A 26798-nucleotide genomic window follows, 5' to 3' on the forward strand; every position below is an offset into this window, starting at 1 on the left:
AAAAAAAAAAAAAAAAAAAAAAAAAAAAAAAAAAGAATGGGAGTGCTCATTCTCACTCCACCCCTGCTAACACAGAAATTCTGGAGGTGGGCTCTAGCAGTTAGTGTTGTAGCAAACATTCCTGGTGATTCTGATACTCACTGAAGTTTGAGAACTTTTCCTCCAGGGTTCTTATTTACATTTTATTATATTTATATATTTATTTATTTTTGACAGAGTCTCTCTCTGTTACCCAGGCTGGAGTGCAGTGGTGCCATCTCAGCTCACTGCAACCTCTGCCTCCCGGGGTCAAACGATTCTCGTGCCTCAGCTTCCCCAGTAGCTGGGATTACAGGTGTGTGCCACCATGCCCAGCTAAATTTTTTGTATTTTTAGTTAGGGATGGGATTTCACCATGTTGGCCAGGCTGGCCTCAAATTCCTGGCCTCAAGTGATCTGCCTACCTCAGCCTCCCAAAGTGCTGGGATTGCAGGTGTGGGCCACTGTGCCTGGCCTTATTTACTTATTTATGGAGTTGGGATCTTGCTGTGTTGCTCAGCCTGGAGTGCATGCCGCTCTCATAGCTTACTGTAGCCTCAAATTTCTGGGCTCAAGCAGTCCTCTTGCCTCAGCCTCCCAAGTAGCTGGGACTACAGATATGCACCACCATGCCTTACAGAGGCATATTCCTTACAGAGGTTCTGTCAGAGGATTAAGTCCTGGAAGATGGGGTATATTGACATGTGAGTAGAGTAAGGGAGAATCAAGAGAAACGTGTCAGGGAGGGCTGACATGATAAGAGGAGACTTTGATGATGATCGGAGAGCGTCACTGGGTCTAAGGACATAGGGGCATGGTGTGTGGCCTGAGTGACGTGCACACCTGTTGGAGCAGAAGGGAGGCCTCCAATAAGAGATACCAAGAAATCCAAGAAGGGCCAGATTGTGAAAAGCTGAACTGATTGCCTTTTACTTAGGACATAGTTGCTCTTACAGGAGGTTTTTGATTTGAGGAATTAACGTGATACCAGTAGGGTATTAAGGTAAGATTAAATGTGTGGAGTTTGTAGGGGCTAGGCAGGGTGATTTGGTTGGGAAAGAAACTAGAAGAAACTTTGAAAAATCTCTTAGTTGGGAGAAATCTAGAAAGATCTGTGGGCCTGAGCTGAGATTGTGGGCACGCAAAATGTGGAGAGAGAGATTTCGAAGATAAGATTCTGAGATTAAAAAAAAGTGAAGCATGTGCCATAGTGCTTGTTAGACTTTATTTGCTCTGTTACCATTATGATGCAGATGAAAGTGATCTGTGATTTGCTTGGGTTCTCAGAAGCAGCATTTATGCTGCATTTAATCAAGTCGTCATTTCTCCAAGGGGTGTGTGTGTATGTTTTAAGTAGCGTATCTTCTGCATTTCTTCTCTGTTGAGGAAACTCTGATCTTATCGATCCGATGTTTTATGACCCCAAAGGCCCTTTCTTAACAGGATCCCAGTTTGCAATCTGTAATACAACAGGCGTTGTATCACAAAGCGTTAATGTGGATGAGTAGTGGCCTGGCTTCCAGGCTGTCTTGTGGTAACAGACTTCTTTTTAATGTAGTATCAGCAGATACATTTTTTTTTTGAGGCGGAGTCTTGCTCTGTAGCCCGGACTGGAGTGCAGTGGCCGGATCTCAGCTCACTGCAAGCTCCGCCTCCTGGGTTCACGCCATTCTCCTGCCTCAGCCTCCCGAGTAGCTGAGACTACAGGCGCCCGCCACCTCGCCCAGCTAGTTTTTGTATTTTTAGTAGAGACGGGGTTTCACCATGTTAGCCAGGATGGTCTCGATCTCCTGACCTTGTGATCCGCCCGTCTTGGCCTCCCAAAGTGCTGGGATTACAGGCTTGAGCCACCGTGCCCGGCCAGCAGATACATTTTAAAAGTAGGATAGATGGTTCATTTAAGAGGGCTTTATCATCAGTATCTCTGGTATTCAAGTGAAGAGATACTGGTGAATACCATTTGGTGTAGCCTAATAGTGCTTAACCTTTTTGGTCTTGGGACCCCTTTACATTCTTAAAAATGAAGACACAGTTGGGCACAGTGGCAGGCACCTATAGTCCTAGCTACTCAGGAGGCTAAGACAGGAGGATCACTTGAGCCCAGGAGTTGGAGGCCAGACTAGACAACATTAGCAAGACCCCATCTCTTAAAAAAAAAAAGGTGAAAGTGAAATAAGTTAATGGGAAACTGTTTTATAACCTGCCATGGAAAAAAGTACATAGTTTCTGTCACAGTTTGCACGTATGGAGCTGAAAGAACTAATGATTAGTAGCATTCTATCATGTTTTTATAAAGTTCCCACTAACAGGATAGAGCAAATTGAATTTGACATGAGATGATAGTAGCTGAAAAATACAAACGATTTGATGTGAGTTAGGGGCCGTGTTAAGCAGGATGTGGATACCGAGGTACTCCGGGAGTTTATGAAGTTTCACGGAGTCTGGGTGTCCCAGATCTTCACTGTGGCTCACTGATGTAGGAGCCCACGAGCCAAGGAGAGCTGGTGGTGGCAAGCACCCCCTTAGATGTTCCAGGCTGGTAGAAATCTAGAAGTGAGTCTTTGGGGCCTGAGCTGAGATTGTAGGCGTGTAAAATGTGAAGAGATTTCTTCTCAAAGATGAGATTCTGAGATTTAAAAAAATGAAGCATATGCCATGGTGCTTGTTAGACTTTTTTTTTTTTTAAAGCAAAAACCTTTTATCAGATCAAAAACCTCCCATAAGTACCCACCTTATACCTAGAACTTCCTGAAAGTTGACATGCCAGTAGGGCACAGTTTTTATTTCCAATTGAAAAGTTTCCATTCAACAGTGTATTTAGGCATCTGTGTATATATCTGCTCAGTCCTCTGCTTTTGTAGAAGGGCTGTTGGACCTGCTACCTCAGGCTGTCGCCGGGGCTCCGTTAAAGTGATTGCTTACACCCACTGCCTTGTGTGCTTGCATGCCTGTTTAGGTCTTCTCCCCTGCCCATGAAATGGTCCTTCCATGTCTACACTGTGGTGACTTGGTAGGTAGGATGTTCTAGGCCTGGAGCTGTGCTGGTGACATCTGTAAGGTCTGCAGTAAGGGGGCAGTATATCTCAGACAGTGCCCTTCTGTGGAGGTAGAGCAAGCAGTTGCAAAGGCATTTGATCAGAGGAGCATAGGTAATGCCCCATTCCTTCCGTAAGGAATGTGTGTGCATGCATATGTGCTTCTATTTTCACCTGAGGGCCAGGTACGTCCCGAAAACTCAAGACCTGGTTTGTGTAAATCTCCTTTCTCTTTTTAAACTGCAGATTCTACCAAGAGGGGTACTACATAGAGCCACCAGTGTGTTATTACTTAACCGCATTGACTGACTTAACCATATTGTTTACCTCCTGGAGGGCCTGTGAGACCATTTGTTGTAGCATAACAGTGCTCAAACTTTTTGGTCTCAGGACTCCTTTACATTCTTAAAAATGAAGACGCAACTGGGCACAGTGGCAGGCACCTATCGTCCTAGCTGCTCAGGAGGCTAAGGCGGGAGGATCACTTGAGCCCAGGAGTTGGAAGCCAGTCTGGACAACATAGCAAGACCCCATCTCTTAAAAAAAAAAAAAAAAGGACCCAAAAAGCTTTTTGGTTTGTGGGGTGTATCAATATTATATTAAAAATGAAACTGAAAATGTGTAAAATTAAGAATAACATAATTACATGTTAACAGTAACATTTTTAATGAAAAATAAGTTTTCAAAAAAATTAGTGAGAAGACTGAAACTTGACGCGTTTTTCCATTTTTTGCCAATTTCTTTTCTTTTTTTTGAGATGGAGTCTGTTGGTCAAGCTGTAATGCAGTGGCACAATCTTGCCACTGCACTCCAGCATGAAGGACAGAGTGAGACTCCATCCTCCCAGGTTCAAGTGATTCTCATGCCTCAGCCTCCCGAATAGCTGGGATTACAGGTGCCCGCCACCATGCCCGGCTAATTTTTGTATTTTCAGTAGAGACAGGGTTTTGCCTCTTGGCCAGGCTGATCTCAAACTCCTGGGCTCAGGTGATCCACCCACCTTGGCCTCCCAAAGTGCTGGGATTACAGCCGTGAGCCACCGTGCCTGGCCTGCAAATTTCATTTTTCTTTTTTTTTATTTTGAGACAGAGTCTCGCTCTGTCACCCAGGCTGGAGTACAGTTGCGCAATCTTGGCTCACTGCCATCTCCACCTCCCAGGTTTAAGCGATTGTCCTGCCTCAGCCTCCTGAGTAGCTGGGATTACAGGCATGCACCACCAAGCCCAGATAATTTTTGTATTTTTAGTAAAGAAAGGGTTTCACCATGTTGGTGAGGCTGGTCTGGAACTCTTGACCTTAGGTGATCCACCCACCCCTGCCTCCTAAAGTGCTGGGATTACAGACGTGAGCCACTCCGCCCTGTGGCAAATTTCTTTAGTGTCTGTTTCAATAGAAGACAGGCTGGATTCTCATATCTGCTTCTACATTTAGTCTGTTAGGATGTGTTCTTTTGGTGAATGCATATGGAGAAAAACTGCTTTCACCACAAATAATGTAGTTGGAAAAGGGAAGAGTATGTTTAATTGCTTTTTCAGATAAATCTGAACATTCTTCGATACTACACCAAAACTTGACAAGTGTTACTTTCTTCAAGGTTGTTAGTATGATGTGGAATCTGAAGCCATGTCTGTGACTTTTTGAACATTCTTTCACTAAAATACATCAGTCTCTCCTGTACTTTGAATGGATTTTGTGATATCATGCATGGATTGTTTGGAAACCATTTGCTGAGTGTTGCAGAGCTTCCAAATGTTGGCATATTGCATCATACACTTGCAAAAAAATCACATTCATTTCTTTTCCTGCTGATCTCATTGGAAAAGTCTGTAAGTATTTGCAGAACCATGAAGCTGTGGTTGGCAGATAAGTTTTCCACAATTATAATTTTTGCCTGAAAGCTTGTATTTTATCATTGGCAATAACTACCGTAAATTGTTTTTATCTAGAGTCAAAGCTGGGTTTGAGCCCTGACACTCTTGTTTAATATGCTGGCCATGGGACCCAGGTGAGCCCACTTAGCGCCTTTCTAAGCCCTTATCTTTTTTTTTTTTTAAAGAGACTGGGTCTTGCTCTGTCACCCAGGCTGGAGTTCAGTGGCACTATCATAGCTCTCTCTCTGCAGCCTCCATCTCCCAGGCCCAAGCAGTCCTTCCAGCTCAATTTCAGCCTCTCAAGTAACTGGGACTACAGTCTCTCCTATACTTTGAATGGATTTTGTGATATCATGCATGGACTGTTTGGAAACCATTTGCTGAGTGTTGCTGAGCTTCCAAATGTTGGCATATTGCATCGTACACTTGCAAAAACATCACATTCATTTCTTTTCCTGCTGATCTCATTGGAAAAGTCTGTAAGTATAGGCCACCATGCCCAGCTAATTTTTTTGTGGTAGAGATGAGGTCTTGCTTTGTCGCCCAGGTTGGTCTTGAACTGAAGTGATCCTGCCGCCTTGGGCCTCCCAAAGTGTTGGTATTACAGGTGTGAGCCACCATGCCTGGCAGCCCTTATCTTTTTATCTTGAAAAAGGAGACATGTGCTGCTTTGATGGATTGTTGTGAGTCGTAAATGGGAGTACTAAGGATAATTTGCCTTCTATGGTACCTATTACACAGGAGACATGCGTAAAGGTTCTTTTCCTTTCTTTCCTTCTTGGGCCATCATGAAAGTATTGGGGATGAAGAAGCTGAGGGATGGTGGAGAAATGGAAAGGAAAGGCCTGTTTTCCCTTGGGGCATTCTTAGAACCCAGGCAGAGCTCTGGACACAGTGCCCTTGGCTGTACTTTTTTACTCCCACTGCCTCTAGGAAGGTGATGAATGGGAAGGGGCATGCAGAGCTTCCTGGGGCTGTTTTTTGGGGGTGTGTTCTGTTCTCTGGATCCATTGTTTTTTTTTTTATTTTGTCTAAATAGCTTCTCTAAAAATTAGCATTTTCCTTAGATTGCTGTCATGTGAGCATCAGGGCTCTTTACAAATAAACCTTGTTCCTCCTCAGAGCTCTCCAGAGTGGTAGACTTGGGAATGGTGCGATAGCTATTCACAGCTGGGAGAACAGAGGCTCAAAGGGAGACAGTGTTTACTACTAGATCTGTGCCCTGCCAAAAATCTAAGAGTAGTTCAGGTCAAAGTTCTCTTCTTTCCTAAACTGAAAAATACCAGAGCATGATTTTGTCACAGCCAAGCAAGACCTGAAATTCTTAAAACTGAATTTACTTTAATTTTAGAAAGGGAATGTTAATCGAACAGTGTGTCCCAGCTCCAAAGAAGGTTGACAGTCCCTGTCTAGGAAGGTTCCCAGCGTATGTGAAGACACTGGCTCTTTACTTTATAGTGTGTGTCTTCCTTATTGCAGTCTTGGGGGCAGGAAAAAAAACAAAACAAAACAAAAAAAAACCAAAAAAAAAAACACATTGGGAATTTAGCTTTCAGAAAAAGCATTGACCTTCCAGTCTGGTCATTTGTCCTTGAGGTTAAGTGTCAAGTCCAGGTAGGTAAATGTTCCAGGTCTGTCTATAGGAAAGTTCAGCTCTTGCCAGTTCAGTCATGCCAGAGAAAGAGTTACGTTGATAAAAGGTTTACTTTCTGACAGTTGTTGAATTTTGTCCTGAAGAAGTCTCCCAGCAAGGCTTCCTGTAGCTCAGGGCACTCAGGTGGGTCTTGTGGGCAGTGAAGCTGTCTGGGTGACTAGGGACACCAGTGCATTGAAGTCACGTGCATGGTTAGGTTTCAATGGACTTTCTCTGTTCCCATGATGGAAAGTGCCACTGCATCCCTGAGAGATGGATGGGGGAAGTTGGTATTTCTGTCCTGTTTTGTGAATTGTTCCATTAGCTTTGTCATGGGGCCTGGGTGCCAGATATAAATCTAGCTCGTGTTGGAGTGACTAGTGTGGCGAAAGGGGTGTAGACTGCACTTGGAGTCATCAAGTCTTGGCTCTCTGTCCCAGTGTTACCGCTTCCTGATATTGTGACTTTGAGGGAGCCACTTCACTTTGTGGAATCCCAGATTCTTCATTTGTAGACCAGGGCTATCCTGCTCTGTATCTGCTGCTAACTGTGGTTGATTGTGTGACGCTAGAGGAAGCACCTGGAAAGTTCTAAGTTGGGGTTTCAAGGCGAGAGAATGCTGATGAGGGCCCAGCAGAAAGGTAGTAGAAGCCCTGCTGGTGAGACGCATAAGGCTTGTACTGTCAGAGGACAAGGCACCAGTCCTTTGTGGTGGCTGTGAGCTTAGGTCTCCACACCAACTGCCTGGATTTGAGTCTGCACTCCACCAAAGTGTAACCTTGGGCACATTCACCTCTTCCTTGTTCATGCCTTTCATTTGAAAAGTAGACACTGGAATAGCCCCTCTCCCCCCACAATAGTACCTACTTTGTAAGGATTAAATGAGATAATGGTAGACGTAAGGGACAGAGTCCAGTTTCTGGCACATGGAAACACTCAGTCCATGCCCACTGTTGTGGTCAAGGCCACGGGAGGCTTTCCCTGCATGTGAAGTTGTTTCAGGGAACTTAACTAGATGTGTGGATTAGCCAAAACCTTGTAGCAAAGTAATGTATTTTAAAGCAGCCATCATTGGATAGGAGTAGGCCCAGCTGTACTCTAGGAAGTAGGTTGAAGGGAGCCAGTTGGGGTAGGAAGGCATCTTCCTCCATGCAGTGGGTGTGACTCATCCACAGGATCCTCTATGTGAGATTTCTCTAGGTTCTTAGGGAAATAAAAGGGGAGTGTAAGCTGATACTGTTTTCCCTGCTGTGTGAGTGTCCTGCTTGTAAACATTTTCTAGTATTGTATTGGCAAAATTGTATTTCAAGGATTACCTTGATTAGCTATATGAGAAATGGGTTGGAGAGAAGCTGAAACAGTTCCTTAAATGTTCTTAAACATCTTAGATTATTCTGTTTAATTCCTGAAAAGATCATTTGGATATGTTTTCTTGAGCAAAACAGGCAGATGGTGTTGCTACCCAGTTTCCCAATTCTGTAAGGCCTATAGCAGACATGTATGGTAGGCTTGCAATAGTGAAAGATCCATGGACTAGGAATCAGAAGACTGGGTCCTCGGCCTTATTCCCAGCTCTGTCATGCCCTGATTTTGTGGCTGTTAGGTTGGTGACCTGCAAAATGGAGATGTTGGTCACCCTTGCTTACTCCACCAGGCGCGTCCATCCTAAGAGATAAGAGAATGCCGGTAAATTGCTTTACAACCAAAGTACAAATATTAGCATAATAAATGGCACTGACAACCAAGCTCTGACCCTCCTAATGAAATATTTTCTTTCTCAGTGATGTTACAGCCTTTCGATTATGATCCCAATGAGAAAAGTAAACACAAGTTTATGGTTCAGTCTATGTTTGCTCCAACTGACACTTCAGATATGGAAGCAGTAGTAAGTACTGAATGCTTCTTATTTTTTTCAGTAATAATAATTTAAAAAAACAATTAGATATGGAATTGTGGGTGCATGCATTTCAAAATATGTCAAAATTGTTTAAAAGGGAATAGTTTTTTTTTTCAAGGAGGTTTGTACTTTAACTACCTTTATGGTTTTTCTAAAACTTTGAGGAATAATTTTAACATTTTATGTGACTTTCTAGAAGGCTGTTCTTTTCTGACCTTTCTGAGCTCAGTGTGCTTCAGCAGCTCCTTGCGGTGGTGGCTGGTGTCTTGAATGGTTAGGGATTGCCTCCTTTCGCCTCTCCTTTCTGCCCCAACAGAAAAGGATACTTTTCATTGTCCCGCCTTTTCTTACTATGTCTTCTCATCCCCCACAAACTCAAGAGCCATGTGAGAATGTCAGTGCTTAATGTCCTCACCCATTTAGACATACGTGTGTGTGGCTTTGTTCTAGTAAATATGATTATTTTCCCCCTGCTTAAATATATGTTTAACTTTTCTCTAATTTTGATAAAATTAAGATGACTTCATTTTTATAAAAGAAATAAGTGATATTAGTGATGGTTTTGGAAAAAAAAGAGTATAATGGACATTCCCACCAAAACGAGCTTTTTATACATTTGAATAAGTCCATAGGCATTCTGGGGCTGGGAGTTGAATTGAAATGTACAGTACAACCCACAGCCCCAGCAGGGACAGATGCGTTTGTCCTTACAGTTCGGGAAAGCAGGACAGGGTTGCCTCATACCACTCGTATTGCTCTTCAGTTTTGGCCAGCCCAAAGGGGGGCCCCAAGTCATTCATGGCAGGCCTGCCCACCTGAGTCTGCTGTTCCTCACACCATACTGCAGTTCTCCTCTGACTGATACCAAGGGCATCTCAGGCCAAGCCCACCCCATGCCCTATTTCGCCACATAGTCTTTTGTTTTACTTCTGGAAAAGCATCTCCACTGGTGTTTCACTTGTAGGCAGAAAATGAAGGGGGAGGCCAGATATTTTTGAGTTTTAGAGAGATCAGTGATAATAGGCTGTCTTCTTTTCATGAGAACAATTCTTATGAAAAGCTTCTCTTTGATTTTCTGCAACATGATGTGTTAACTTCATGTTAATTTGTGTGATCAAAGAAACATATGGCAGATAGAAAATAATGGAAGATCCAAGGGTGTGTTCTGTTTGGCTTTTGCTGCATGGCATAGTGGAAAGAGCATGGGCTTGGGTATTTTTGAGCTGAGTTCTTCCTTTTACTAACATTGTGGCTGGGAGCAGGTTTTATTAAATCTGTTGAGGTTTTGATCATTTGTAAAATAGGAATAAAAATGCAGCTCACACGATGGTGAGTATGAAGTGTGCCTTGTGTAAGTGCCTGGTCGGTCTAGTGTCTGACACTTGCTTATCAGAGTGTGTAGTAGGCCAGGCACTGCATATCCAGTAAAGAGTCATTTTAGTTCCTTGTATGATTATTTTTATAACAGTTTACATTTTTTTTTAAAATAAAATGTACATTGTGGGAAATTTTGGAAATACACAAATTAAAAAATTTAAAGTGACCCATAGTTCTTTTCTACTAGGTCTAACCATCATTAATAAGAGCTTTGTGTTTTTCTTCCTTTTTTTTTTTTTTTTTTTTTTTTTGGCAGTGGGGAGACATGATCTCACCGTGTCACCCAGGCTGGAATGCAGTGGCGTGATCTCAGCTCACTGCAGCCTCCACCTCCTGGGCTCAAGTGATCCTCCCACCTCAGCCTCCCAAGTAGCTGGGACCATAGCAGCGCACCACCATACCTGGCTAATTTTTTGTAGAGACAGGTTTTCTCCATGTTGCCCAGGCTGGTCTCAAACTCCTGGACTCAAGTGATCCGCCCACCTCAACCTCCCAAAGTGTTAGGATTACAGACGTGAGCCACTGCCCCAGCCTGCTTTTTCTTTATTTTAAAATGTTTTTCTTTTTATTGTAAGATACAGAAAGTTGAAAAAATAGCACGGTGACCACTCATATAACTTTTACGTAGATTTACCATTTGTTAACGTGTTGTCACATTTGCTTCCTTTCTGTCACAAACTTTCTTATTTGCTTAAGATGCAGATTTTATGACACTTCACCCCTAAATGTTTCAGAGCAAGGACAGTCTCTTATATAGCCATGATACTATTAATCATAGCTGAAAAAATTAACTTTAATTCAGTAGTATTATGTGATAAATTAATATTCATTATTTCCTAGTTGTTCCAAAAGTTGCCTTTAGTAGAGGACACCCAAACCTTTTTGTTTTTCAAACTTTGAACTTTTTTTTTTTTTTTTTTGAGACAAAGTCTTGCTCTGTCACCAAGGCTGAAGTGCAGTGGTACAGTCATGACTCGACCTCCCCCTCAGCTGCATGCCACCATGCTGGCTAATTTTTAATTTTTTTGTAGAGTTGGGGTCTCACTCTGTTGCCCAGGCTGGTCATGAACTTCTGGGCTCAAGCGATCCTCCTGCCTCTGCCTCCAAAGTGCTGGGATTACAGGTGTGAGCCACTGCACCCTGCCCAAACTTTGAACTTCTTTTTTTTTTTTTTTTTTTTTTTTTAGTGTCCAGGCCAGTTGACTTACAGAATGTCCCGTATTGTGGATTTGTTCGATTATTTCCTCATGATTAAATTCAAGTTAAATGTGTTTTGGCAAGAATATTCCGTAGTCGGTATTTCATACCAGGTTGTCCTGCTGTTGGTGATGCTGTTTGATCACTTGGTTAAGACAGTGACTGCCAGCTCTCCCTAGTGTCAGATCACAAAGCACATTTGCCCCTGTGGTTAATAGGTAATCTGTGATACTGAGTCATCTGATACTTTGAGACCACGTGAATATCCTGCTTGCCAGCAGTCTCACCTGGTGGTTTTAGCATTCAGTGATGATCCTTGCCTGATATTTTTTTGACTCATGTGGTAGGCACGTGTGGTTGACACGTGTGGTAGGCACACACACATACAGATGTGTGTGTGCAGAGGAGCAGAGTTCAGTATTCTTTGTGGTTTCTTCACTTAATATTCTGGACATTTCTTCCATCTAACTGAATGCTCTTCAGCATCATTTGAGTGGCAGCATGCTATTCCATTTAGTGGATCTGCCATAATTTTTGTGGCAGTTCCTTAGTGTCCCACTTTTTGGTTCCCGCTTTTGATTCTTGGTACCTGTGTTACACTAGCTGCCTCTTGCATGGTTTTGGGAAGGGTTGGAGGCACGGCGGGTGGGGGATGCCTTCTTTTTCTATATCGTAACCTTGCTGCTATCCTGGTCTATGATCCTAGAATACCCTGTAATTCCCATCCTCTGCTGCCAAAAGGAGAAGTTATCAGGAGCATATCTTCTTAGGACATGGGATTTAGCTGGGAAGGTGCTGTCACTACAGCCTGGAGGGATGGAGATGGGTCTTGGGGTAGAGATAGCCCAGACACTACCACAGTGACAGAGGAGGGATTTGGTAATGAATGTGATGTGTTCCGCTGGTAGTTGGCAGAGTGGTTCTAAAACTACTCCCAGATAATATGTGCTTACACTTTCTAGATATGCCTTTAAAATAAGTTTCATTTTCTCATTTTAATTTATTATTTTTGAGACAGATTCTCTCAGTGTCCCCCAGGCTGGAGTACAGTGGTGCTATCATGGCTCACTGCAGCCTGCCTCCTGGGCCCAAGTGATCCTCCCACTTCAGCCTCCTGAGTAGTTGGGAGCACAGGCATGTGCCACCATGCTCAGTTAATTTTTAAATTTTTTTTGTAGAGATGACATCGCCTTACGTTTTCCAGACTGGTCTCAAACTGCTAGGCTCAACCATTCCTTCCACCTCAGCCTCCGAAAGTGCTGGGATTACAGGCATAAGCCACCACGCCCAGCCTAAAACAAGTTTTATTTTCATAAGGAGAGCCAAGGTTACCTGGTCATCCAGACATTATTTAGAGGACTTCTTTTGGTTCAGTGATGGGCCTCTCCCGTAGAGTAGCAACATGGGGAGCATTGGTTGACTTTAAGGAGTCAGGCAGCAAGACTTTCAGGGTTTGTGAAGTGTAATAACTATTTCGAGAAAGTGAGTGTATTTAATCTTGTCATGTTACAAATATTGGAATCTCAGCAGACTTCAGTTCTTTATTTGATATAGTTCTGGGCTTTCTCATTAAGAGTATTTTTCTGAGATTGTCAGTTATAGGAAGAAAGTTATTCTTCCACCAGGTTAATAATATCTTGATTATTAAATTTAAATTGTTTTAGTGGAAGGAGGCAAAACCGGAAGACCTTATGGATTCAAAACTTAGATGTGTGTTTGAATTGCCAGCAGAGAATGATAAACCAGTAAGTATGTTTATAGTTAACAATAATTGAATGTTGTAAGCTGATACTTATTTGCATACCATTTCCTGCAAAACCAAGATTTAAGTTGGCAAATTATTTTCCTTTATCTGATGTCCGAAGGAAAAAAATAAGCTGAGGTCAGCAAATAAGTGGGCCTTTATGAAATCAGCCTTTGAAAAACTCAGGGAAAGACAACTGATTCAAACAGTGTTTTCCCTTGAAAAGTGCAGCCCGATGGCCGTTGAGATGTCATAAATCCTGAAGAGCTTCTATGGCCTGGCGAAGGTATAGGTTGCTGTTAAACAGTGGGTGAGTGTAAAGCAGGGAATAATTTGCCCTTTATCATGGTGCTTGATGGACGGGTGGGAAGCTTACAGGTTCCCTTGTTTTACAAAGTGCCCTGTCAGCCTCCCTACCCCTTTTACCCTATCTATCTCCTCCGTCAAAGGCTGCTTTTAGATGAGGATTTCTCAACTTCAGCATTGTTGATATTTGGGATGGGTAGTTCTTGGTGGTGGAGGTTGTCCTGTGTACTGTAGGGTCTTTTATTGATAGCAGCATCCCTGGCTTCTGCCCTCTTGATACCGGTAGTACTCCCCAGTTGTGACAACTAAAAATGTCTCCAGATATTGCCACATGTGTCCTGGAGGGCAGTATCAACCCCTACTGAGAGTGATCTCATTCCGGTGTTGCCTGCGGGGAGAAGGAAGGAGCCCCATCCTCTAGGCTGTCCGCTTTCACCCTTGATGGTCCTCACTTGTGACCAGTTGAAGAAAGGGGACTGTATCTGAAATGCTAATTTGGACTTCCCTTCAACCTAGTCGAAAACATTTTAATTGTTATAAAAACACCAAAACTGTGAAAACATGCAGGATATGAAACTATCTTAGCCATTGATAGCTGGAGTTGGGAAATAGAAGTACCCTGAAATGTTCTGTGAGCAGTATCTATGCTGGTCTGTGGGAATGCTGTTGATTTGTGTCAAAACTACCTGATATTTTATTTCTGCTGAATCATTTACCACTATTATTACCGTGTTTCTTTAAGTGGATAGTGGTCTTTTTTTCCCTCTTCCCAGTGTACGTCCTGTCACAGGAAGGTCAGTTTGCAAGTTGTGAAACTTGTATTCTGGCCTCAGCTCTGTGATGGGTTGACTTGGTAGCCTGGGGCCTTGCTTCACAGGGCCTACTCTTCTCATCTGGAAAATGATGGGTAGAGCTAGATTCCTGGTTTTCAGTTTGCTACCCAGGTCAATGATCGTCAGTTACTTTTCCCTGACAAGCTGCGTGCTTCCATGCCGTCCCTCCACTGACTGGCTGTCATCCCCATTAAATCTCAAGAGGGGTTCATAGCTCAATCTTGGCAGGGGAAATGAGGGGAGTATGTAACTTCCCAAGAATGAAACATTGCAGACACTGAACTTGTTTCACTTTCATCCCAGCTTCCAAATGCTAAGTTGGTAAAATAATTCGCCCTCTGTCTACTGCTCTCCCAAGCCTCCTACCCCCACCAAGACAATCCTAGGGATGTTCACATCTTTGTGGTGACAGTAATTTGTGGCTAATAATGCCTGAGCTTGCACAATTACAGTATGCTAATTTTTGCATGGCAGGAATTTGATAGTGCAATATACACAGCCCTTTTCCTCTTTCTTTGAAGTATTAGTCTCAGCCAAACTTCATTATTTCCCCTTATCCGTAATTTCTAGGGCCCAGTTGCTTTAGATTATTAAGATACCAAATAAAATGTTCCATTTTAAAAATAAATGTGACATTTTACAGTGTGGATGAAATGCTACCACGTTTGGTGTTTGCTGAGAACTACTTTGCATAAAAAAGTCCTTTATTACATGGTTGGTGACACTTAGGCTTTCATTTGTTTTTGAACAGCATGATGTAGAAATAAATAAAATTATATCCACAACTGCATCAAAGACAGAAACACCGATAGTGTCTAAGTCTCTGAGTTCTTCTTTGGATGACACTGAAGTTAAGAAGGTTATGGAAGAATGTAAGAGGCTGCAAGGTGAAGTTCAGAGGCTACGGGAGGAGAACAAGCAGTTCAAGGTAATAGTTTATTTTCTGGTAATCTACAGAGAAGAAGGGCATTTTCACTAGCTTCTTGGGTGGGGAAGTTGATGAGCCAGTGAATATATACATTTCTTTTGCTTTTGGTATTTGGCTGTTTTTTTCTCCCCAGGGAGAAATTTCCATGGCTTTCATCAGATTCTCAAAAGGGTCCTTGGATCTGTCTAAATTAAGAACCACTGTCCCTTGATCAGAAGTTTCTCAACTGTTTAAGCTCTTGTCCCCTTGGAAAAAAATAAAAAATAAAAAAAAAACTCGGCTGGGCACAGTGGCTCACGCCTGTAATCCCAGCACTTTGGGAGGCCAAGGCGGGCCGATCACAAGGTCAAGCGTTGAAGACCAGCCGGGCCAACACAGTGAAACCCCGTGTCTAATAAAAAATAAAAAAAAATTAGTTGGGTGTGGTGGCGGGCACCTGTAATCCCAGCCACTGAGGAGGCTGAGGCAGGATAATCGCTTGAACCCAGGAGGCTCAAGTTACAGTGAGCTGAGATTGCGTCACTGCACTCCAGCCTGGGTGACAGATCTAGACTCCATCTCAAAAACAAAACAAACAAACAAAACCCCCCAAAATTCACACTTTCCATTAGTGTAAATTGAAAATAAATGTTGAGACCAAAATAGCAGTTTTTATTTTGAATATGCATTTTTAAACCCCACGCCCATGCCATCCCCATTCACTTGGGTGAGAATCTTTTTTTTCAGAGGGTAAGTACTGACCTATACTCTGATTTAATGCAGGTATAGTTCTGATTTTGGAAGACTCTATATAGGTCTGGGCAGTTTTGGCTCCTCAAACCGTTGATGTGGTGATGAGCTTGGAGGTGGGGTGCCTCAGTGGATAGGAGGTGGAGATTATGGAAGGAAAAGCTGAGCCTCTAGCTCGTGGACAAGGCAGTTGGCATTGGCAATGGAAGGTTGTATTGTACTGAGTGGTGAAGAGGGGAGGCAGAGGGTGCTTCTTTTGGCTTGGAGGCTTGTGGTGGTGCGGAAGTTGCTCCCATCCAATATGAAACACCTCTGATTCTGTGCTGGTCACAGCATCTTTTAGGCCTCTGTTTGCTAAACACCTCTAAGGCCCCTTCCAGCTTTAAAAGTATGAGTTTTCTTCTCTTTTACTCTTGACAATGAGGTAGATATAGGAGAACTGACAACATTTGGGAAATGGCATCATCCTCTTCCTTTGCAGTGATCTTAATTTGCCTCAGTCAGTAACTTCTTTAATGTGTAAGTAAATTGTGAAGCCGACACTACGTTTTGGCTAACAATCTAAGCTATGCCTGAAGCTTCTCCTTGAGTGTATTTCTCTTCTGAAACAGAGTTCTGTGCTGTTTAAAGTGGTAAATAGGTAGAAATAGCTTCTATATAACCCAATAAAATAAATGGTGTAGTTTGCTGTTTTTTTTTTTTAATTCAGTCGGACACCACCAGTTGTTTATCACTGTGCAGTGATATTGCCATGCCCCATGAGCAGAATATCCTTAAAATATGATCAGACTAATCTCGACATTAGAAGATTCTTTATTCTGCCAGACGCTGCCTTCTTGTTTTGTGTTGGTTTATTCTGTCATCTGGCCAACAGATGAGGGTCTAATACGTGCCTGGCACTGTGGATTCAAACACGAACAGTCCCTACCCTTGAGGAGCTCTCTGTTAATGGGATAGCAGGGAGAGACATACACAGAAATTATTATAAGCCAGTGTGATAAATGTCCCACAGAGATAGCAACAAATTGCAGGGAGAGTCAGCTCCGTGGGACTTATCTGCCTGTGGTCTCCAGGACCTACTAGGTACTCGGGTGGATGGGAGAGAATGAAAGGAAATGAAGAAAAGAAAGTACAGCTGGTGTGTGAGGTTTGGGGATGAGTAGATGAGGTAATTAGCAAGAGATCTTTCAGCAAAGATGAGTCTGGGCCAGAATAGAATGGCTTGATGCATGTCCCTCTTCAGGGATGTGGGCTTGGCTTTGAGAGCATGGAAATGGCATCATAGATCTACATGGTAACTTGCAGATTCTTAGGAAAGTGCAAGGCAGTTGTGGCAGTGGAGGTGAAGGAAGAAAAAAATTTTCATTTCTGACATATCCATGTAGTTTGGGGACAAGGGGAGGGTGGGGGATATGGTCAAGTATCTTTATATGTGTGGAAAAGAGTGTTGCTTCTTCAATGAGAAATCTATGCATTAATAGAAAATATTTGACATGGTGTACCAATATTTTAATATTCCAAATATCATTTAATCCAGCATTCTGGATGTAGTTCATCAGGTACCAGCTATGTACAGAGCTCTGCATTTGAAAGCTTCCAGATGTCCCACTTTTAGATTTTTTTTTTTTTTGATACGGAGTGTCACTCTGTCACCTCCGGCTAATTTTTGTATTTTTAGTAGAGACGAGGTTTCATCATGTTGACGAAGATGGTCTCGAACTCCTGAGCTCAGGTGATCCACCTGCCTCAGCCTCCCAAAGTGTAGGGATTACAGGGATGAACCACCGCGTCCAGTTGACTTTGTAGATACTTATGATTTGTATATTTATGTCTTGGGAAATGCCTCTCATTTAAAAAATTGATGATTTGGCTGGGCGTGGTGGCTCAAGCCTGTAATCCCAGCACTTTGGGAGGCCGAGACAGGCGGATCACGAGGTCAGAAGATCAAGACCATCCTGGCTAACACGGTGAAACCCCGTCTCTACTAAAAACTACAAAAAACTAGCCGGGCGAGGTGGCGGCGCCTGTAGTCCCAGCTACCCGGGAGGCTGAGGCAGGAGAATGGCGTGAACCCGGGAGGCGGAGCTTGCAGTGAGCTGAGATCCGGCCACAGCACTCCAGCCTGGGTGACAGAGCGAGACTCTGTCTCAAAAAAAAAAAAAAAAAATTGATGATTTGATCAAGGAAGGCTATTCATTAGAGGCAGGAAGGACAGAGAGGTTGGGGTTGAAGAGAAGCATCTGAAAGACATGGCCATAAAGGTGGGTGGGGCTGAGGGTGCAAAGGGCCCAGTTGACCCTTTTAAGAACTTTTTTCCTGTAAATCATGGGAAACCAAGGAACACCTTATTTAGATTTCTGTTGTAACTAGCAGCATCAAGTGGAATGTATGAAAGAAAATAGGGGACTGTTTTCTCTATGGCTTCAGGCTAGCCCTTTCCCCTCTGTAGCCTGCAGTTTCTTCATTTGCAAAATGAGGTTGGACCATATCATGTCGTCCAGCACTGGGCATGAACAGCCCATCCTGTTAAGCTGTACAGTTGACTCCCCTTTCTGGTGCCTTGGCTTGTCTTTGAAATGTACATTTGCTCCCATAGGAAGAAGATGGACTGCGGATGAGGAAGACAGTGCAGAGCAACAGCCCCATTTCAGCGCTAGCCCCAACTGGGAAGGAAGAAGGCCTTAGCACCCGGCTCTTGGCTCTGGTGGTTTTGTTCTTTATCGTTGGTGTAATTATTGGGAAGATTGCCTTGTAGAAGTAGCATGCACAGGATGGTAAATTGGATTGATGGATCCACCATATCATGGGATTTAAATTTATCATAACCATGTGTAAAAAGAAATTAATGTATGATGACATCTCACAGGTCTTGCCTTTAAATTACCCCTCCCTGCACACACGTACACAGATACACACACACAAATATAATGTAACAATCTTTTAGAAAGTTAAAAATGTATAGTAACTGATTGGGGGGGAAGAATGATCTTTATTAATGACAAGGGAAACCATGAGTAATGCCACAGTGGCATATTGTAAATGTCATTTTAAACATTGGTAGGCCTTGGTACATGATGCTGGATTACCTCTCTTAAAATGACACTCTTCCTCGCCTGTTGGTGCTGGCCCGTGGGGAGCTGGAGCCCAGCGTGGTGGGGAGTGAGGTCATCTCCACACAGTAGTCCCCATGTGGCCCACTCCCGGCCCAGGCTGCTTTCCATGTCTTCAGTTCTGTCCAAGCCATCAGCTCCTTGGGACTGATGAACAGAGTCAGAAGCCCAAAGGAATTGCACTGTGGCAGCATCAGACGTACTCGTCATAAGTGAGAGGCGTGTGTTGACTGATTGACCCAGCGCTTTGGAAATAAATGGCAGCGCTTTGTTCTCTTAAAGGGACCAAGCTAAATTTTTGTTGGTTCATGTAGTGACGTTGAACTGTTATTCAGAGATGTTTAATGCATATTTAACTTATTTAATGTATTTCATCTCATGTTTTCTTATTGTCACAAGAGTACAGTTAATGCTGCGTGCTGCCAAACTCTGGTGGGTGAACTGGTATTGCTGCTGGAGGGCTGTGGGCTCCTCAGTCTCTGGAGAGTCTGGTCATGTGGAGGTGGGGTTTATTGGAATGTTGGAGAAGAGCTGTCAGGACGTGTTTTTCTGGGTCAGTAAATAACAACTGTCATAGGGAGGGAAATTTTCTGTAGTGACAGTCAACTCTAGGTTACCTTTTTTAATGAAGAGTAGTCAGTCTTCTAGATTGCTCTTGTACCACCTCTCAACCATTACTCATACTTCTAGCACCCAGGCCCAAGTCTGAGTCTAACCTCTCCTTGGGGACCTAGCTTGGAGTCAGGACGAATGGATTGGGCTGCAGAAGGTTAGAATCGAGGGCACCAGCAGTTGGGGGTGGGGAGCAGTGGGAGAGAGAGACTCTTCAGCTAATCCTTCTAGTACTAGTTGAGAGTTTGACTGTGAATTAATTTTATGCCATAAAAGACCAATCCAGTTCTGTTTGACTATGTAGCATCTTGAAAAGAAAAATTATAATAAAGCCCCAAAATTAAGAATTCTTTTGTCATTTTGTCACATTTGCTTTATGGGGGGAATTATTTTATCATTTTTATTTTGCCATTGGAAGGTTGACTTTAAAATGAGCTCTATCACTGGGAAATATGTGTTTCATGATTTAAATGTACGTGTGTGTGTGTGTGTGTGTGTATTTTTTTTTGGTTGTCTTCAGCTGACAGTATGAAAAATAAAACTGCTGAAAAAGCTGAGCACCTGGTCACCCTTGGCCTTCCATTGCTTTGGCCTTCAGTAAAAAGCAGCCTCGCTTCTGGGTCAGGGAACCATGCCATTGAGACTAGTAACAGGCGTTCTGGGCACAGTCCCACTGTGCACAGGTTTGAGAGGACAAGTTCATCAGAAGGAAGGCAGTCCTTAGAAGTCACATACGTCAAGCCACATTGCTCCTAAGCCTGGCTGTGTCAAGCTGGGTCAGGGGCCTTGAAACTGGAGAAGTGGAAGTCTGTGGTTGGTCTGAGTAAGGAACTTCCTGTCTTCGTGAAAAAAGTTGACTTTGAATCCCAGGTACTCACGGAAATGGTGAGCAGACTTAGTTGTTACCCAGGCACCCATGGATTACGTTGAGTGTGCAGACAGGGAGGTCACCCCAATATGAATTTGTCTCCAGGTTTTTTCCCATGTGGCCCCCAGTACTTATAAAAGGGAGTGAAAAGACCAAACTGTAAGGCACATGCCTTCTGCTGCCTGATTTTCCGTGAGGAGACTAAAATTTGCTAATTGTAGGTGCTGCAGCCAGTTAAGTCCTTCTGTAGCTTCCAGGCCCTCATGTCCTTGATAGGAGAGTACTTAGATGGTCCCCAACATACCTAGGGGTACAGTACAGTCCCATTACACTAGAGCAGGGCTCTATTTATTTTTAAAGGATATGGCCGTGTGTTTTGATAAAACTTTATTCACAAAAACAGCCAGGTCATGGGATTTGGCCTGTGAGTCTGTGGCAGTTCTTAAAAAGAATATTGAGAAACTACTCTGCTTCAGACCTTTGAATGTGATTTAGAGTTTTGTGTACATCTAGGAGAAGGTGTTCAGCTTCTCAGAGGATGTGGACATTTTGGTTGCAGCTAAAAATCAGCCTCTGAAGTCTCTCTCCCTTCTAGAGGTTAGCACTTGGTGAACACATTTGTGGGGTTTTTGGCTGAGTGGCAGAAGGAAACAGGAAGAGAAGCAGGTGAGTGATGGGAAGGTTGGTTATTTTCTCAGTCATCCTGGCAGCCAAAAATGTGCCAGGAAAAGAAAGAACGTGGAGCAGGCGTGGCTCCCGGAGAACTTGGAGATGCATGCACATTTAGGGTGTCTTTCCTAGAATTACATAATGAAAACAAGAGTCAGGCAAAGAGGAGGTGAATATGGGGCCTGTCACAACGGCCTGCCCTGTCCCAAGAGGTTAAGAGTCGGATAATCGGGATGAAACTGGCATGGAAAGAGTGAGGCTGAGGAGGGTGCCGCCGGGCAGTGTGCATGGGGGAGCTGCTGCCAGACTGCCCTCCAGTCTGCTCCTGGGTTACTGACTCCACGGCACCTCAGAGAGGGCAGCCTTGGCTTCAGAAATGCCAGTCATAGTGCTCACAAATGCAGAAGAGATGGAAGCGGTGACAGAATCCTGAAATTTTTTATTGATTGACGTTTTAAATTGATAATTTAAGCTTCCTTGGCACAATACAAAATACCTCTTAAAGACAGCAGGCTATTTTATTTGTAGGTGTGAGGAACTGGCTTTAACTTTTTTTCTCCTCCTAGTTTGCATGTTGTCCCTCTCTAGTCTTCTAAACCGCTGGCACCAGCAGTAATACATACTGATAAAATCAAAATTGATTTTTACCAGTGGCCAGTTTATGGCTAGAGAGACGGCTTATACCTCCTTAACACAGAAGGGGGAAAAATGAACCTCCAGTGATCCGTGAAACGTAAATGCTTTCAAACAAATCCTAGGAACAGAATTGCTATCGAAAGATATCAGTGCCCGGCTTGCAGGCTGTGTTGAGTCAGATAGAACTGAATGTAGTTAGAACTCAGAGCTGAAGAGCCTTTCAGATTACTTTGAAACCAGGCTCTGTGCATGCATGTGTGCATGTGTAGTATATGTGCCATGTGTCAGTGGCTTGACAGTTTTCAAATCGTGCCTATACTTTTTGCCTACACAAAGTTTTGTATTTGCAAACTCAAAATCCATGCCAAAATACCATGTCACTTGTCATTTTCAGCTCCTTCTCTAAAGGAATGGCCCATTTCTCATTGTACTTTGAAACATATGTATATCAAGAGAGAGGGGTCTTGGGCTTCCCAGTGTCACTCTGAACACCTGAATAACATTTAACCCCTGAGACCTTCTCGCTGTAGAGGCCAGTGCTTCCCCCTGCTGGACATGACATTTCATTGAAGGTCCTCTCGTGGCTTCCCCTGCCCCTGGCTGTCTGGCCTGAAGGAGAAAGAACCAAACTAAACTGAAAGGTTACCACTCTGAGACCTCTCTTAATTAAGCTTGGGGCCGTGTTTGCTGTTGTTGAGAAGGAGTGTTCTCAAAGATGAGCTGGAATGGAATTTTATTTAGAAAGGTCCCTGCAAAGTATAGATGGATGACTCTAGTTCATGACACACAAATCCCATAAGGCCAACGACCACTCTTCTGAAACACCAAGAGCAGCTCTGAGATCACGCATGCTCTACGTGAATTGAGTTTCTGTGACCTAATTGGATTTGGAGAACGCCTTCCCTGCCCCCCTTTTCCTTAGACAGATCTGCTCTGATAGGAACCTTTTCAAGCAAGTTACTGTTGTTTCAGTGCCATTCCTTACCTGTATAGAACATTTCCAGTACATTCGCTCATTGAACTTAATCCTTACAACTGTACTGTGGGGTAGGTGGCTCTGTTTGCATATGAAGAAATAAAGGCTCCAGGAGGTTAAATTGGGCAACTTTTTAGAACTAAATCAGTCTCTGTAAGGCTTGCATTGCTAAGATACCATTTCAGCTCTGAAAATCTGCTTCAGGGAACTGAGTGGATGAAGCCTTCCTCCTTCAGCTACTCTGCCCGTCCGTACATCTTTTATGTGTCTGCCTCCATACCTGTTATTTTCACACTAAAGTCAGTAGAATTAAGACTGTAGTTCAGATGCTTTTTCTTTTTCTGTTGGAAACTGAACACACTCCAGACAGTGAAAAAAAGTGCATATTCCATTTTCTCATTGCCTGAAGATCTCTGGCCGATGCTCCTGGGGAATGACTTTGGGGGCTTGAGAAAGAATATTACCAGTCTGTCTCGGCAAGGAGATGATGGGAACGCTTTATATGGAGGCTTTACATGACTTGTAAATTAAATGTGAATGAGGGCAGTTCATTAAAATTGGTATTACAGAAGTGCCCTGCCAAGGTTTGAAAACAGCTGAGCTGCCAATATCTCAGGCCTCTCCCTGAATTAGCACTGCGTTTCTCCAGGAAATCAGCTAAGGGAGCAAGTAATAGAAGCCCTTGATGAGGAGCATCAGCCGAGAGGCAAGCTTGGGAGGCTGTGGGAATGGGTCTGCCGCCAGCTTCCCAGACCTCTTCCTCCAACCTCTGAATCCCATTAGCTACAGCGTTAGCACGCGAGGCTCAGCCACCAAGAACGTTAGCTGGGGTGCGCGAGCTCACCCACTGCTGTGCTGAGGGGCCCTGACCTCCCTCCATGCCATGTTTTTAGCTGTATCTATGGCACTTAACAATAGGGGGCTTCATTTTATTTAAGTTACAGAGGTATTTTGAAAAATTTAAAAGACACAAACTCACATAAACAGTTATGGATAATAGTTAAAAGGGAAACCGGTGGAGGTGGATGAGAGGTTGTCTTCATGAATATAATTGAGATTTTTTTTTCTTAATGGAATTAATTTGTTAGAAAATGTCTGCGTTAAATCTGTAGGAAAAGAAGAAAAGTGTAGGCTGGGCGTGGTGGCTCAAGCCTGTAATCCCAGCACTTTGGGAGGCCGAGGCTGGTGGATCACGAGGTCAGGAGATCGTGACCATCCTGGCTAACATGGTGAAACCCCGTCTCTACTAAAAAAAAAAAATTCAAAAAAATTAGCCAGGCGTGGTGGCGGGCGCCTGTAGTCCCAGCTACTTGGGAGGCTGAGGCAGGAGAATGGCGTGAACCCGGGTGGCGGAGCTTGCAGTGAGCCGAGATCGCGCCACTGCACTCCAGCCTGGGCGACAGAGCAAGACTCCGTCTCAAAAAAAAAAAAAAGGAAGAAAAGTGTAGCAACAAAAATGTAGCTATTATCTAACTTGCCATAAATATTTGCAATTATGATACCTTGGAATGTTGCCACGATATGGATTGCTTTGATTAAAAGATGTCAGTTGAATAAAACAGTACTGTGGGAGAATCACTTTCTGCTGCTAGATAAATGCTGATGTTTATTTTTAAACCAGGAAACATTGATCCTGTAACAATGCCCGATTACAACTGCTTTATTACACCCCAGGGCTGATGGAGATGTAATCACTTGGCTAATGGATGTGGGTGCAGGACGGATGCTCACTTGCTGGCCTGCTTTCCTGCTGGCATTCTGATGAGCCGCAGGAGCCCGCCTGGGCTTCTGCAGGTGGAGCTTCTGTCAGAGCTTTGTTTCAGTGATACCCAAAGCCATGTCTGACTGAAATAAAACAGGTTCCCTTTTTTTTCCTTTGGAAAATGCCAACTGAGGGAGACTAATCAGATATCTTAACACAATTTCATCCAGGCTTAGTGCTAACAAGATTGTGGGGCTTTTTAGGGTTTAAGAAGATGAGAAATTAGTGTGCACGTTTCACACGTTGACTTGCTGGTTTTTCCATGTCATACAAAAAAGTCCTGGCTGTTTCTCCGAACTGGCTGCCTGCATTCCCATCTTTCTTTTGTTTTTACGAAATAGACTGCATTCAGCTGTTAATCCTCTCGTGCAGCACCCGTGTTAAAGTGTTTTTCCATTGCATCTTTTATGTGAATTCAAAGGTCAGAATTTATTGTCTGTGATACTGAGACCATGTGTACAAGAACTACTTTTTGCTTTTCATCATTCACTCCTTAGCAAACGTTTCATAAGTATCCTCTGTCTGTCTGCTACTATATGAGGTGCTGAGAAATTAGTCAGTGGGAGTGACTTTTTATATTTTTCATTCGTATGTAGCCTAAGTAAGGTGATTCAAGCTTATACACTGAGAGAAAAATGCAAAATACATTTGGTTCTCATTTCTGTTGCTGTCGTTTCCTTTTTAAAGACTGTTTATAAACTGCTGCCATTTGGAACTTCCTATAAGAAACTAAAAGTGATCTATTTCAGTGTTCCCTTCACCTTTCCTCTCCTTTTTGAATCAATGGTTTCAGTAACTCATGCTGTTCTCTCCCTATTGTACGTCTTTCTCCCTATGTTGAAAAAAGATTCCTGCAGTTTCTAATGTGTTTATCGTCTTCGATGTATGTTAACATTTTAGGAACTGAGTATCTTAAGAGATGTCTTAGAATGCTTTAGTTTTCATAATTTTTCCTTTATGTAGTTTTCATTGTATTTGCTGTTTTGACATGGAAGTCATTTAAAAAATTGGTGCAGGAAAGGACTCTTTACTGTTGCACATTTTGGTTATCTGATATGTAATAAACCCATGGCTTGGAAGCTGACATGGTGTTTCCCAGAGAGAAGGAGATGTATTTCTGCAGGGTCCAGACCGAAAGAGCCATTAACAGCATGTTCTCCCATGTTCCATATCAGCCTGATGAAACCTGCCCTGCCAAGGCATAAACTTTTGTACTAGCTGTCTCCATATTATGTTCAATAAATTCTGTGCTCTGAATATATTTAAAGAATGCTTCAGTGTAAAATTATTTTGAATGGATGGCTTCATTCCATTGAGATAGTCTTTGTGGAGTGTGGACTATAGCCCGTTGCTTGACTCTCACTGCTTCGTAGGAACATGACATTGGTTTAAATTAAAATCAGAGATACCTTGCACCAGAAAACAGATCTAAGAGATCGCTTAGGTCAACGTCCTCTTTTTACTGATGAGGAAACTTTTGCCCAGAGAGCTTAAGCACAGGGACCAGCTTGCACGCCAGTGTTTTCCTGTTGGGGGAAGTGTGTGTCATCATTGATTTACAAAAGTACCCACCTGTGTAAATTGCTTCCAGCTTTGAAAGGTGGGTGGATTCTGTCTTTTAAGTAGTGGTTGACGGTTCTCCATCTTAGAGTGTTACCTTGTTAAAACATTAATGAAAACAATTTTAACTTCTTTTGGAAAAGTAAGGTAGGCAAATGGTAAGACTTCATACAAGACCAAAGGGTACACAGTATACAAAGTCAGGTTTCCTCCATTTGCAAACCTTTCTCCAGAGATACCCTGAACTTTCCGTGTATTGACTCTTTCCAGAGATCTGTGCACATGTATGTCTGTGTATATCCAGCCTTGTGTTTTCTTTTTGTTTTGAGACAGGGTCTCACTCTGTCACTCAGTCTGGAGTGCAGTGGTGTGACCCCCCACAGCTCACTGTAGCCTCCACCTCCCAGCCTCAAGCAGTCTTCCCACCCCAGCCTCCTGAGTATCTGGGACCATAGGCACGCACAAGCATGCCTGGCTGTCTTTTTTATTTTTTGTAGATACGAGGTCTCTCTATGTTGCCCAAGCTCATCTCAAACTCCTGGGCTCAAGCCATCCTCCTGTCTCAGCCTTCTAGAGTGCTGGGATTACAGGTGTGAGCCACTGCACCTGACCAACTGTGTGTTTTCTAATACACAGGCAACAGCACACACTAACTGCTCTGTTGTGCATGTTCCTTTTTTGACTTTGAAGTTTATCTTGGAGATCATTTCATGCCAGCCCACATCATTCTTTATGGCTCTATAATTTTCCTCTGTAGGGATGTGCCCTTAATTTACTTAACCAGCCCTCTATTGAGCTGCATTTAAGCAGTTTCTAGTCTCGGTGCTAAAGACAACGCTACAACAAATACTCCTACAAATGAGCAAGAATATCACAGAATCAATTCCTAGAGGAGCAATGGTTGGGTCAAAGGAAGCCTGCATTTTAAATTGTGTTAAATTGGTTCATAGTCCTCGCAGGGTCTGCTGCTTTACTCTTTGCCAGCACCTTGTGCCATCTTAACTTTTTGATCTTTGCTCACCTGTAACATGCACGTG

General features: G+C 43.2%; 1 protein-coding gene across 2 annotated transcripts in view; it reads left to right on the plus strand.

The window, feature by feature from the left end:
- VAPB (VAMP associated protein B and C) overlaps positions 1-19637 on the plus strand; it is a 57679-nt gene extending 38042 nt beyond the window's left edge. The window contains exons 3-6 of one of the 2 annotated variants that reach the window (XM_023231897.1): positions 8339-8442; positions 12693-12773; positions 14663-14839; positions 18165-19622. In XM_023231897.1, coding sequence (XP_023087665.1) covers positions 8339-8442; positions 12693-12773; positions 14663-14839; positions 18165-18323 — 521 coding nt within the window. In that variant the 3' untranslated portion in view covers positions 18324-19622. Of the gene's footprint in view, positions 1-8338; positions 8443-12692; positions 12774-14662; positions 14840-18164 lie in introns of both variants that reach the window. The other variant, XM_023231898.1, reaches the window with a different exon arrangement.
- Positions 19638-26798: the final 7161 nt, after the last annotated feature.

Source organism: Piliocolobus tephrosceles, chromosome 20, assembly GCF_002776525.5.
Source record: "Piliocolobus tephrosceles isolate RC106 chromosome 20, ASM277652v3, whole genome shotgun sequence".
In the NCBI taxonomy this organism is placed as follows: Eukaryota; Metazoa; Chordata; class Mammalia; order Primates; family Cercopithecidae; genus Piliocolobus; species Piliocolobus tephrosceles.